Source organism: Anabrus simplex, chromosome 1 (assembly GCF_040414725.1).
Source record: "Anabrus simplex isolate iqAnaSimp1 chromosome 1, ASM4041472v1, whole genome shotgun sequence".
Lineage (NCBI taxonomy): Eukaryota > Metazoa > Arthropoda > Insecta > Orthoptera > Tettigoniidae > Anabrus > Anabrus simplex.
The window spans coordinates 702,630,136-702,644,604 of NC_090265.1; the positions used below are offsets into that span (position 1 = coordinate 702,630,136).

General features: G+C 41.0%; 1 protein-coding gene across 1 annotated transcript in view; it reads right to left on the reverse strand.

Annotated features, from left to right (window-relative positions):
* Window positions 1-13,130, reverse strand: part of LOC136857362 (MDS1 and EVI1 complex locus protein EVI1-A) — a 78,436-nt gene extending 65,306 nt beyond the window's left edge. The window contains exon 1 of the mRNA XM_067135982.2: window positions 12,841-13,130. Within this exon, the coding sequence (XP_066992083.2) occupies window positions 12,841-12,862 (22 nt within the window). The 5' untranslated portion in view covers window positions 12,863-13,130. The remainder of the gene's footprint in view (window positions 1-12,840) is intronic.
* Between the last annotated feature and the right edge of the window lie 1,339 nt (window positions 13,131-14,469).

The window sequence follows — 14,469 nt, forward strand, 5'->3', positions numbered from 1 at the left end:
CAGATGGGACATTGGAAACAAATAATCAAGAGAACTGCAAACTTCTAGCAGTTTATTTCCAGGATCTTTTAAACTGTGAATCCCCTAAAGAACAACTCACCTTTGAACAAACCTTATCTATTCAAGATTCAGAACCCCCAACACTGGAAGAAGTCAAAGAAATAATCCATGGACTCAAAAATAACAAAGCCCCGGGGGAAGATGGTATAATTGCTGAAACGCTGAAGATAGGAGGCGACAGCGTAGCCTGGAAAATCCACTCGATTCTTGAGAACATCTGGATCACTGAAGAAATCCCGGAAGATTGGAAATGTGCGCTAATCCACCCACTACAGAAGAAAGGGGATAAAATGAACATCAATAATTATAGAGGAATTAGCTTGATACCAGTTGCTTACAAAAATTTTTCCAAAGCCCAGCTCACTACACTTGAGAAACAAACAGACCATCTAATGAATACCAGGCAGGTTTCTGAAAAGAAAGATCTTGTACAGAACAAATCCTTAATCTCAAAACTATCCTCAAATGCGCAAAACCAGACAAACAGTCATTCCTTTTGTAGATTTCAGAAAAGCATATGACTCTATAGAGTGTCAAACACTTTTCAATACTCTAGAAGAATTTCAAGTGGATAAAAGAACAAGAGAATTAATCAAACAAACATTAACTGGCACTACTTCAAAAGTTAAATTCATAGGCGAAATATCTGAGCCTTTTCCTGTTAACACCGGGGTCCGTCAAGGGGATGGAAGATTACGTAAAGACAGAATTCACGTGCAATGTCTGGCTTTTGCTGATGACATAGCAATCCTTTCCAATAATAGGCATGAAGCAATTCATTCCATTGAAAAACTACATGAAATTGCCATCAAAACAGGACTTCAAATTTCGTATGAGAAAACTCAGTACATGGAAGGAGCCTCAACGATACTTAGATGGACAATCTATGATAACTAAATTCGGCAAAATTGTTCAAGTGAACCAATTTAAATATTTGGGAGAAATTATTCAGCCCTCTGGTTTAAACTGCGAAGCAAATAAAGAAAGAATTTCTAAATTACAGAAAGCATACAGGATCACTTGGAACAGCTAAAATAAAAAAAAAATCAATATCTCGGAATGCAAAACTTAGACACTATAATACAGTGATCAACCCTGAAGCGTTATATGCCTAGCAAACCTTAATAATTGGGGGCGGATCCTTACCAAAGACACTGAGAAACAAGCAAGAAAAATTTTATGAAAATTTTTTGGCCCAGTTTGTATAGATGGAATATGGAGAAAAAAAAAATCATCCCAGGAGGTATATTGTCATTCTGAAAAAATTTCTCACACTTTTCGGAAAAGACGATTGAAATTTTATGGACACATTATCAGAATGAACACTAACGCGCAAACTAAAAGAATTCTCAACCTGGCCCTTTCATTAAAAACCAAGAACAGCTGGCTTTGTGAAATTGAAACAGATCTCTAGGAAATCAACATCTCAGAAGACATTGTACAGGACAGATGTAATCAGAAACAAAATCGACAATCACCACTTTGAAGACAAACCCAACACCAGAGCTACTATAACTTGGACAGAAGAACGAAGGAAGAAGCTCAGTGAGAAGATGAAGAGATTTTGGGAGGAAAAGAAGGCCAACACATCAGCTAAGCAAGTTCAACCGTGCTCCTGAGTAGGGCATAACGATGTAAAAAAAAATTATAATGGCAAAATGATGATGATGATGATGATGATGATGATGATGATGACGACGATGATGACGATGATGATGATGATAATGATGATAATAATAATAATAATAATAATAATAATAATAATAATAATAATAATAATAATAATAATAATAATAATAATAATAATAATAATAATAATAATAATAATAATAATAATAATAAATGGTTCATGGTGTGAGTTACTGTAGTCATGTCCTAGTTCATGAACCATGGGCAATGGCTGAGTGGCCTAGTAAGTGGTCCTGAGAGTCGGGATACCAGTTGCTATGGAATGGTAATGGGCATCTCGGACATATTCTAAGTCATGGCCTTCTTTGTGCTCAGGCGGCTAGGGCTATACAATCCACCGGTGGTCCATAACCCGTTAGAGTAGGGATCCTCACTTGGACTATGTGTAAGTAGGGTAGCATCCTGCTTCATGAATTCACCGAGCTCAGAACATTTTAAGCAAGCTTAGGACCTATGGGAGTAGCGGAGTCCCACTCCCATTTGACAGGCGAGGGACTCCTTGGAAACAACTTGGCGAACGAAATGGAATTTGATGGGGAGCTATCAATATTAATGGCGCTTATGGAAGAAAGAAAGCAGAACTGGCTGAGTCAGCAAAGAGGATGCACCTGGATGTGCTAGGAGTAAGTGATATTCGGGTAAGGGGAGATAATGAGGAAGAGATAGGAGATTATAAAGTGTACTTGACGGGTGTTAGAAAGGGAAGGGCAGAGTCTGGGGTAGGGCTGTTTATCAGGAATACCATTGCATGCAACATACTTTCTGTTAGGCATATAAATGAGCGAATGGTGAGGGTAGATTTGGCAGTTGGAGGAATTAGGACGAGAATTGTCTCAGTGTATTCACTATGTGAGGGTGCAGATGACAAGTTTTATGAAGCATTGAGTGACATCGTGGTCAGGGTCAACAGCAAGGATAGAATAGTGCTAATGGGCGATTTCAATGCAAGAGTTGGAAATGGAACTGCAGGATACGAAAGGGTGATTGGTAAATGTGGGGAAGATATGGAAGCTAACAGGAATGGGAAGCATTTGCTGGACTTCTGTGCTAGTATGGGTTTAGCTGTTACAAATACATTCTTCAAGCATAAGGCTATTCACCGCTACACATGGGAGGCTAGGGGTACCAGATCCATAATAGACTATATCTGAACCGACTTTGAATTCAGGAAAGCTGTTAGGAATGTACGAGTTTTCTGGGGATTATTCGATGATACAGACCACTAACTGATCTGTAGTGAACTAAGTATCTCTAGGCCTAGGAGAGAGTAAGTGAAATCTGTCTGCAAACGAATAAGGGTCGAAATTCTCCAGGACGAGGAAATTAGACAGAAGTACATGGATATGATTAGTGAGAAGTTTCGAACAGTAGACAGTAAGCAGGTTGAGGATATAGAAAGAGAATGGGTGGTTTACAGGGATGCTGTAATAGAAACAGCAAGGAAACACCTTGGAACAACTGTGTGTAAAGATGGGAAAAGGCGAACATTTTGGTGGAATGATGACATGAGAGCAGCTTGTAAACGTAAAAAGAAGGCTTATAAGAAATGGCTCCAAACAAGGGCCGAGGCAGACAAGGATTTGTACGTAGATGAAAGAAACAGAGCGAAACAAATAGTTGTTGAATCCAAAAAGAAGTTGTCGGAAGATTTTGGTAATAACCTGGAAAAGCTAGGTCAAGCAGTGGGGAAACCTTTGTGGACATTAATACAGAATCTTAGGAAGGGAGGAAAAAAGGAAATGGACAGTGTTTTGAGTAATTTAAGTGAACTCATAATAGATCCCAGGGAATCACTGGGGAGGGGAGGGAATATTTCGAAGATCTTCTCAACGTGAAAGGAAATCTTCCTGGTGGTGTTTCGAACAGCCAAGCTCATGGGGAGGAGGAAAATCATGTTGGTGAAATTACACCTGATGAAGTGGAAAGGATGGTAAATAAACTCCATTGTCATAAAGCAGCTGGAATAGATTAAATTAGACCTGAAATGGTGAAGATTGGACAAAAGCATTTATTACACCTATCTATAAGCAAGGGAACAGGAAGGATTGCAACAACTATTGAGGTATCTCATTGATTAGTATACCAGGCAAAGTACTCACTGGCATCATGGAAGGGAGGGTGCAATCAGTCATTGAGAGGAAGTTGGATAAAAACCAGTGTGGTTTCAGACCACAGAGATTTTCAGTATGCGTCAGGTAATTGAGAAATGCTACGAGAGGAATAGGCAGTTGTGCTTATGTTTCGTAGATCTAGAGAAAGCATATGACAGGGTACCGAGGGAAAAGGTGTTCGCCATATTGGGGGACTATGGAATTAAAGGTAGATTATTAAAATCAATCAAAGGCAATGTTGACAATTGGGCTTCAGTGAGAATTGATGGTAAGATGAGTTCTTGGTTCAGGGTACTTACAGGGGTTAGACAAGGCTGTAATCTTTCATGTTTTCTGTTCATAGTTTACATGGATCATCTGCTGAAAGGTATAAGATGGCAGGAAGGGATTCAGTTAGGTGGAAATGTAGTAAGCAGTTTGGCCTATGCTGACGACTTGGTCTTGATGGCAGATTGTGCCGAAAGCCTGCAGTCTAATATCTTGGAACTTAAAAATAGGTGCAATGAGTATGGCATGAAAATTAGCCTTTCGAAGACTAAAATGGTCAAGAAGTAAGTATAAATAACCACCTAATCGATACTTTATTAATGCCTCAGGCAAATTGAATAAAATTAAAACTGCAGGAAGGTACTCGAAATGATGAGATGAAGGCTAATTTAGGAATGAACTCGATGGATGAAGCTGTACGCATAAACCGGCTTTGGTGGTGGAGTCATGTGAGGTGAATGGAGGAGGATAGGTTGCCTAGGAGAATAATGGACTCTGTTATGGAGGGTAAGAGAAGTAGAGGGAGACCAAAACGATGATGGTTAGACTCAGTTTCTAATGATTTAAAGATAAGAGGTATGGAACTAAATTTGGCCTCAGCGCTAGTTGCAAATAGAGGATTGTGGCAATGTTTAGTAAATTCACAGAGGTTTGCAGACTGAACGCTGAAAGGCATAAAGCAAAGCAAAGCAAAGTCACCTCCGTACAGGCCATGAAGGCCTTTGGATGAGGGGAAGGTAAAGGCTTCCGCCATTGTTAACCTCGGCACGTAATGGGGTAGAGTGGTTAGCTCTACGCCCGGCCGCCTTAGCCCCCAGGAATTAACCTGGTACTAAATTTTGGTGTAATCTGAGTGAACCTCAGGGCTATATGCACCTCCAGAAGTGGAAATCTCGTTTCTTAAATTTTACAACTTCCTGACGGAGATTCGAACCCGAGTCCTTCCAGACGAACCGAGCACGCCTTTACCACCTTGGCCAGGCAGTCCCCGATGGCATAACAGTCTTTAACGATAATTATGTATGTATGTATGTAATAATAATAATAATAATAATAATAATAATAATAATAATAATAATAATAATAATAATTCATGCTCGATACTTGCATTATCTACTCATGGGTGAGAGAATATTGTTTTCAAGTTATATCAGTTTATCACACTTGCATCAATATCCCCCCTATAACTTGAAACAATTTCCATACTCTATCACAATCATGGACTTTGCCTTGGTCATAGATTGTATCTTCTTTCTTCCTCAATGTTGCTCGTTGTGCTCTCCTCCTCTTGACCAGCTTGTGCCGTGTCGGGGGTCGGGGTCGCCTCACTGCCAGCCTCTTCCTCGATGATAGTCAATGCGTTCTCCTCACGATGACCAGACTGAGCTGTGTCATTAGTAGCCTACCGGGCGAGCTGGTCGTGCGGTTAGGGGCGTGCAGCTGTGAGCTTGCATCCGGGAGATAGTTTGTTCGAACCCCCCTGTCGGCAGCCCTGAAAATGGTTTTCCATGGTTTCCCATTTTCACACCAGGCATATGCTGGGGCTGTACCTGACTGAAAGCCACGGCCGCTTCCTTCACATTCTTAGGCCTTTTTTATCCCATCGTCACCATAAGACATATCTGTGTCGGAGCGACATAAAGCAAATAGCAAAATAGCGTTAGTAGCCTCTCCTCCAGGTTTACTCTGTATGCTCAGCGGTTGGATGACTAGCCGCAACTTTGATGTGTGGACCTTGACAGGAGGGTTGGTCTTTAGTAAGTAGACCCCATGGCCCAGCTGCTTGTCCACGTCGACGGGACCAACCCATTTAGGTGCGAGACCTGCGTGAAACCCTTCAATCTTATTACCGACTGGGTGGTTATGTCGCAGTACTTGTTGACCTGGTAGGAAAATCTGGGTTTCTTCAACATCTTTAGCGTTGGCCTGGGTAAGGGATCTCTTCTTGGCCAAAGCTTGCATCTCCTTGCTGTCCTGCTGTTGCTACTGCTGCCACTCTGCTAGGGAAACAGCTGCATCATCTTGACCAGAAGTGGGTAGGACGAATTTCCCAATCCCCTGTGCCATATAGCTGTCGACCAAGGAAAAGCTCTGCTGGGGAATAGCCAGTGACATGGTTGATGCGTCATCGCAGGGCAAAGAGTGACTGCGGTGTCTGACGGTCCCACAGTCAATGTTCTTTGTCTATTAGGTGGACCCGTAGCACCTTTTTTCAGCTCCTGGTTCCATCATTCCCTTGGATTGGCCCTTGGGATGTTAGATAGGGGTGGTCCAGCACTCCACACCCCATTATGTCATCATTTGCTGCCACTTCCTCGACGTGAACTGACATAATGCACCGTGGATAACCATAGTGGCTGAATACCTCATCTTGTAGAAGGCTGGTAATGCGTCCTGTCGTTGCTTCTGGTACTGGAAAGGCCTCAATCCATCTTGTGAAGAGGTTGGTGATTACTAGGAGTCCTGTTTTACCTCGTGGTGTTCTAGGGTAAGGACCCATCAAGTCCAGGGCTATGACCTCCCAAGGGCGTTGTGGCCATCTTCTTCGCTGACTGGAATCTGCCTTCCTGTTGCTTGCCTTGGTGCAAGCACAGATGTAGCACCCCTTCACATAGTTCAGGATGTCTTTCCAGATGTTAACCCAGAAGAATCTTTGTCGGATAGACTGATAGTCTCTTCGCCTCCTGGATGTCCGGCTTCAGTGCTGTCATGGAACTTCTCAAGGATGTCCATTGTGTGCTGTCTGGGGATCACAACTACTGCAGGTATGTCGGAGAGGTGAGACCTGTACATCGAGAGTCCTCCGTCAACCCGTAAGTTCTTGTAGCACATCATGAATTCCCTCGGGACGAGTCGACTATCGGTGTTCTGTCTCCTAATCCACTGAGTCACGGTCCTACAGGGCTTGTCTTGTTCTTGCCACTGTTTGATTACTCCCAGATCAAGTTCCTTCTTGATGGTCATAAGCACAGGTTCCTTAGGCTCACTCTGGTGTTTTCGTAGGAACTCCCTCTTGACAATGGTGCTCCTAGCTTCAGGTTCCATTGCCGGGTGCCTAGATAGGTTGTCTGCTCCTATGTTCGTCGGTCTTGGGACATGACATCCATTTAAATCAAATTCTGCGATTAACAGAGCCCATCGCATCAATTTAGATTTTGAGCCAGAGACCGAATTTAACCATTTGAAAGTGGCGTTATCGGTGTAGAGCTGAAACTTCCTTCCCTCCAAGTAGCCTCTGAATTTGCCCATGGCCCACACCACGGCTAAGGCTTCCTTCTCGGCAGTGTAGTAGCGTTTTTCGGTGGAAGATAGCTTCCTGCTGGCATACTCGATGTCCCTTCCACCGTCACTCCTCTTCTGGAATAACACCGCTCCTAAGCTGGAGTTGCTGGCATCCGTCTGCAGGCACATCTTTGGTTGAGGGTCAGGATGGGCTAAACCGGGAGCATTGCATATCACAGCCTTAATGCCTTGGAATGCTGGCTCTTCCTTGCTGGTCCATCGGAATGGGCGGTTGTTATGGAGTAGATCGGTGATTGGTATTGCCTTCTAAGCCTTCAGATGTTAGGACGTGGCCAAGATATTCTACACGGGACTGGGCACTTCTCCAGTTGGCAAGTCAGTCCATGAATCTTCAGTCGTTCCAGTACTTTCCTCAGAAGTACAAGGTGTTCTTGAAAATTCTTGCTGCGAATTAAAATGTCGTTGAGATACACTTAGCAAAAATCTTCAACATATCCTGATAATACCTTGTTCATCAGTCCCATGAAGGTGGCAGGAGCTTTCTTCAATCCAAAAGGTATTACTGCAAAATGGTGTTATGAAGGCAGTCAATGGTCTAGAACTTTACTTCACCTCCACTTGCCAGTATCCGTTGAGATCCAGCGTGCTGAAAACCTTAGACCCACTTACTTGTTTCAGTGAGTCTTTCAGGTCAGGCATGGAGTAGGCATCACTAACGGTCTTCTCGTTTAACCTGCAGAAGTCCACACATAGTCGATCGGTAGGACGATAGTTGAAGCCCAACAGGATGTTCTGGAAAGTCCTTTAAGGTGTGTCTCAGCTCCTCTTCTTCACTTGGTTGAAGATGTGTTAACTGGATATCTCCCAGGTCTACGTCGATTTCCGTATCCTTGCGAGTCCAGAGATTTCCATCATGCCAGGCGACTTTCAGACATCTGTCCTTTTCCCAAAAAGACTTCATGAGTTGCATAGTCTAGGATCACCTTGTATTCCACCAGAAAGTTATGACCTAATATGATGTCAGATATCAGGTTCTGAATCACTGCAACGTCAATTACAACAGGCATGCTCATACATTTAGCAGTTTGGTTAGTCTGTCCTTGGAGATCGAATAGGTTACCCCGTCCGCTGCTCCCACTACCCTTCTGAGGTGGTGAGACTTCATAGGTGGTAGTAATCTGGCAACAGTCCCGTTGACAAATGAATGGCTTGCTTGGCTGTCGAGTATGGCTGAAAAATTCTCGTTGCCAATTGTTAAGATGATAGCTGGGCGGGGTTGGCCTATTCTACTCACTATCTGACCAATCCCTCTCCTACTTGACCAGGGTTGCTTGTCTGTCAAGTTTTGAGGCCCATTGCTGTTCCCAGTCCTATTCCTCCTCAATCCAGAATGGGTCGGACCTAGTTTTCCGACGTCAAGTTTGGGCACTTGTTCTTCAGGTGTCCTGTTCTTCCACACTGGTAGCACTTCCTAACTGCGCTGGTCTCTTCCGTAGCTTTGCTCTTGTGTTCCTCCTCCAGCTGGGCGATGATTCTGCCTAGATCATCAAAGGAGCTCGGTTGTGATACTTTCACTAGGGGTCGAATCTTATCATGGAGTAGCTTTGTGATGTCTGGTAAGATTTCGTTTTCGCTTCCATCTGGATGCAGACGCTTGAAGAGTTGGTACTTCTGTAGGACAAAGGCGCTAGCTCTCATGCCAGTTGGTTGTGCCTCAGTCAGTAGCTTCCTTCTCATAGAGCTCTTCACCCCTTCGGAATTAAACCTAGCGAGGAATTCCCTCCTGAAGTCTGTCCAGTTTAAATTTAGACCCTTCAAGTTATTTGACCAAGTAGCAGCTTGCCCTTTTAATTGCGGTGTGATGAGTTGCACGAAGATGTCCTAACAGACTGACCGATCCCTCGATGAAGCTAGTCGGGTTCTCTTCCAGTCACCCATGGAATTCCGGAAGGCTCACTATAATCACCTTCGGGTCTAGGTGTCCTGTATTGCCGGTTGGGTTTGAGAGGGTTGGAGGTGTGGCGGTATATCCTGTTTGAGTTAAACTATCTTCTATTGCGTGAAGGATGCTTTCCCTTATATTCTGCACATCTCCCTTGAAGGTCGAAAACCGTTTTTCTAACCTTCCTTCAACAATAGAAATACAGCTCCCAAGATTTCCCTCGACAGCAGAGATAAGGCTTTCAAAATTTCCCTCAACAGTAGAAATTCTCCCCTCAACCTGTTGCTTTATGCTGGAAATCTGGATTTCCAACTCCTCTTTGAGGTTCAAGATATCTCCTTTCGGATTACTTTACTATCAATCTGGTTGACCTGTTCCAGTTTTGACCTGATGTCCGGTATTTGTTGCGTTAATCGATTGGTGACGTCGCTAATTTGTGATTAAATTTTGTCATTTACATTTGAAATTTGATCTGCAGTCCGTCCTGTTAGGCCAGAACTGAAGCCTGAAATGTTGTCATTTAGTGCCTGCATCATGGTCATTAAGTAGGAACATATTTTGGGAATATTTACCTCATCTTCAGATCTTTCGTCTGGATCTTCGTCGACTTCGATGAAAAACTTTTCGGGATCTTCCCGTAATCATGTCTGCAGCCATTTCTTCTTCCCATTCGTCGGGAGATTTCTCTTGGTGGGTTCGTCTTTGAGCTGTTTCACCGACATTTTTTCTAATATCACTTGCATTTTGATCTATTTCGCGCTACACTCGTATTCACTCGTAAGTTCTTACGTCCTGTCCCACGGTCGCCAGTGATGTATCCACAAAGATGCACACAAAATGCTGTCAGTTGGTACACTTTTTTATTTCACCTTAACTTCACATAAACACACACATAACCTAATCAACTGTTGTCACAAACGAAATACACACATCAACAAACCGCCGTCTTTGACAAATGCCTACCACTAAGCACATGCCACACGGAGATCACAACCTTAAAACAATTGACTGCTGACTAGCATGTCTGCCTAAACACAGCATGATGTCACAAGTATACTCCTGTTAAACCATAAATCTTACTAAACAACAACTTGTCTCTACTATCAAGACCACCTCTTTATATATGTGCTTGGCCAGGCTTCTGGAAAGATACATTTCTCGTAAATTTTAGAGTGCTTAAGGCCCAGATATAATGTATCGAATATTCTAAAATGTTCTCAACACCGAGTGCCATTCTGGATGTTACAGTGTGTTTCACAATTCTGTAGTGGATTACAAATCATATATACAGGTAATAATATATTATAGACAGGTTCTTACATTAACTAAACTCATATAAATATCTATATACAACAAATGTTTCATGATATAACCTCACAAATAATGCGATCGTAAACTGCTAATGATACTAATAAGTGTATATACATCACAAGTCATCGATACTTGCATTATTTACTCATGGGTGAGAGAATACTGTTTTCAAGTTATGTCAGTTTATCACACTTGCGTCACTCTGACTTGAGCAATAGTCCTGTGGTTATCTCACTAATTTAAAAATGAAACTGAATTAAAATATTCATGAAATAAAATATTCAATTGTCGGACTATGTACTCACACTTAGTACTTACCTAATTACTTACACATACAGTATGTTGATGGGCACCAGCTACAAATAAATGTAACGATAATAGAATGAGAATTTTGAATATCTCTAGGGTGTGAGGTAATAAGCTTACATTAACAGCATAACATATGAAATGAAATGTTGTGTGGCTTTTAGTGCCAGGATATCCCAGGACGGATTCGGCTCGCCAGGTGCAGGTCTTTCTATTTGACGCCGATAGGCGACCTGCGCGTCGTGATGAGGATGAAATGAGGATGAAGATAACACATACACCCAGCCCCTGTGCCATAGGAATTAACCAATTAAGGTTACAATCCCCGACCCGGCTGGGAATCGAACCCGGGGCCTTCTGAACCGAAGGCCAGTACGCTGACCGTTCAGCCAACGAGTCGGACAGCATAACATATAGGTTCTGGGAAAAGGACATTGTCGTCTGGTTTCCCAGCTAATATTTAAGGTTATCTGATCTACTACCAAAATAAAACAAATAACTGTATTTGATACTAAACAAAATATATTCTTTAAATTGATAATTGAAATGGCAAGACTTGTTGCGATAATATAGATGATAATATAAAATTCTGAAATTACAACTGAAAGAAACCCTAGGCATTAAATTTGAAACCCTCTTGACCAGCCATTAGAAATTTTACGAGAAATACCTTGAACACTTTGAGTGTTATTATGACATATTCCTTTGAATTGGTATCAGCTGTAGGTATCTCAAACCTAATTTGGTGATGTATCCTTTTAGTTTCACAAACGAGATATAGCATGGCTTGATATTATATTCACACTTCGCAATCAACTTTACAAGTAATTCACTGATAACTGTTAGTCTACATTACGACGATTCATTATTCGGCTGTCACTGAACTGACATTAACTGAATTGCTACAATATGAATCAATGTTAATTTTTTGCCTGTGTTCAATGTATTAGTTGTTTTAAGATCTTTATATCTTGCCCTACTTTACTATTTGGCTGATGATGACACTTGTAATGTGTCGAAACCGGTCCCAATAAACAAGTTGTGACTTCTTTTTAGTTCAACTTACAACGAAGTATTGAAAGGTGGATCCTTCTAATATTGTACATCTTCTGACACAAGAACTCGACCGAACAGATACATGAAACATACTCTGAGCATATAATCCATTTGGTCACTGACAACTATATCTTTGTCACTGTTCTATCTTCAAGTGACTGACCAACTGTGGTCTCACTCTCCAAATGAGTATCCATCGACCAAGGCTCCATCCATGTGACTACAACACTTCATTGCAAGCCTCTCTATTCAACTCACTCCCTGACCAACTGTGGCCTCACTCTCCTTCCAACTGAACTACCGCTATAGGATACACCTCACTATATAGACACTAGTTGTCACACCCACGTCATCCCTGAAAGAGTATATGATGTCACTCCCGCCCAGCTCCAAAGTGTTATAGACTGTGATGAAATAGCCTCAAGCAAAGTAGGAACTCCCTATCTCATCACTAAATGCATACAATGACAGAGCAATGAATCGACAGTTACTGTAACAGTATTGCACCATATGTTGTAGTTTTTTAAAAGTAGTATCACAAATAATATATCCACGTATGATATTAGGCAGTAAGTCTCACTCTACATTATTTTGATGCTAACATATATATATATATATATATATAATAACTTAAATACAATAAAGTAAGCGATAATTAATTAATACATAGCGAAATCAGATTACAGAATTGAATCAAACAATAATAATAGTTACAATAATAGTAATAATACAGATATAACAATAATAATACAAATAAAATAATAATACAGAGAAATATTTGTAACAGGATTTGAACCGTTACAGTACTACCATTTAGCAATATATAACCCTAAGTAAAGTTTCATGGAATCTTACACAACACTCTAATGACATCCATAGTTCATTCCTGATTTTTTATGTCTTTTAAAAGACTACTGTTGGCTATGCTCAACTTCAAGACCTGGACACTGCTGAACGCAGGAAAAAAAAAAGACTACGTGCATTTAAAACATAATGTTGGCGTTGGACCTCATGAACACTGTGGACCAGCAAAGTAACTAATGACGAAGTCCTGGAGAGAACAAAAGAAACGTTCAAGAAAAGACGATACAGTTGAATTAGTCATTTACAACGTCATTCATCATGGTGTATCACCCTGCTTGAAGTGAAAGTGGAAGGAAAAGTAAGAAAGAAGGATGACCAAGAGCAGAATTCCTGGATGACAATGAAGGACAATACCCATACTACCAATTCAAATAGCTGTGAGGGAAAGCCCTTGGAGGGCATTCATGCTACCCAACAAACATCACTGACAAGAAGAAGAAGAAGATATACACACATTAAAATACATTACTGGTATTTGTAATGCAGTAGTCAGCAACCTAGTATATACATGAACAATTTAGCAAAACAGTTAGCTACTGAAGATCTACTGTGATTTATGAGGCACTAAAAATGGATCATTTGTAACTGTATTTACACACTTTTAACATTTGAAAGAGAAGTAGCCTATATTGAAATTTGAATAAATATTATACTTACATTTGAACAGTTTTCTTTTCACAATAAGGTCAATCACATACCATATTCAAAATATACAATTAAATTGCAATGTACTTTAAGAAAAAAAACCATATTTGTCTTATGTGACTTGTGGCAATCCATTTCATCACTCAGGTTCTTAATTTCTGATTCACAGCTGGTAACACAAAGCTGGACTCAAGTCCAGTTGTTCATTCTTAGCCTGTTACTATATTAATTCTTTTATAAACTCCATGCTTCAAAATGTTGATTCACATGGATAAGCAGAGCAATATAACACCCTTGCAAACACAAATTGTTCTGCACAGTAATTATTTTGAGCTCCGCTGTACCTCCATTTTCATTTGAATGCTTTTCAGGGTTAAAAGACATATTTGGATACAAAATAAACTGAACCAGAGACTCAAGATCTCTTTGAAGTTGGAGAACCTAATTCTGGACTCATGCCTAAGTTTATTTAACCCTAGAACTGTGGACCATCTTTCTGGAAGATGGTGTACTGTTTCGTCAAGTGCGATCGTCTTTCTGACAGACGGTGTCTTTCTTCTGCCATAGATTTATAACTGGATGCCAGATTTCGCTGATACAGATACCAGTTAAACACTGATAATTTTATCTTCACTTTTGAAAGTCTTTGTAAAACAAGCAACAGTATGGAGAAGTTTATTTAGCTGTAGAATTGAAAGTACTTTCATACCTTCTTAGAATCAAGATGGCAGCCCACTTTGTTGACTATTCTGAAATCAAGCACTTAATTTCTGAAGATCTTAGTGACAGTACTGACGGTGACAGCAAAGTACGAGATGCCTCGGAACTAATGGAAAATTCCGATAACCAGAATGATGTTCAAATTGGTGCAGATTATATTATTATTGGCAGTACATCAATATTTGAATAAACCAGTGAAAGGATGTGTGAACTGTTGATATTTGTGTATATTGTTATAAATACTTTGGGGGCCGA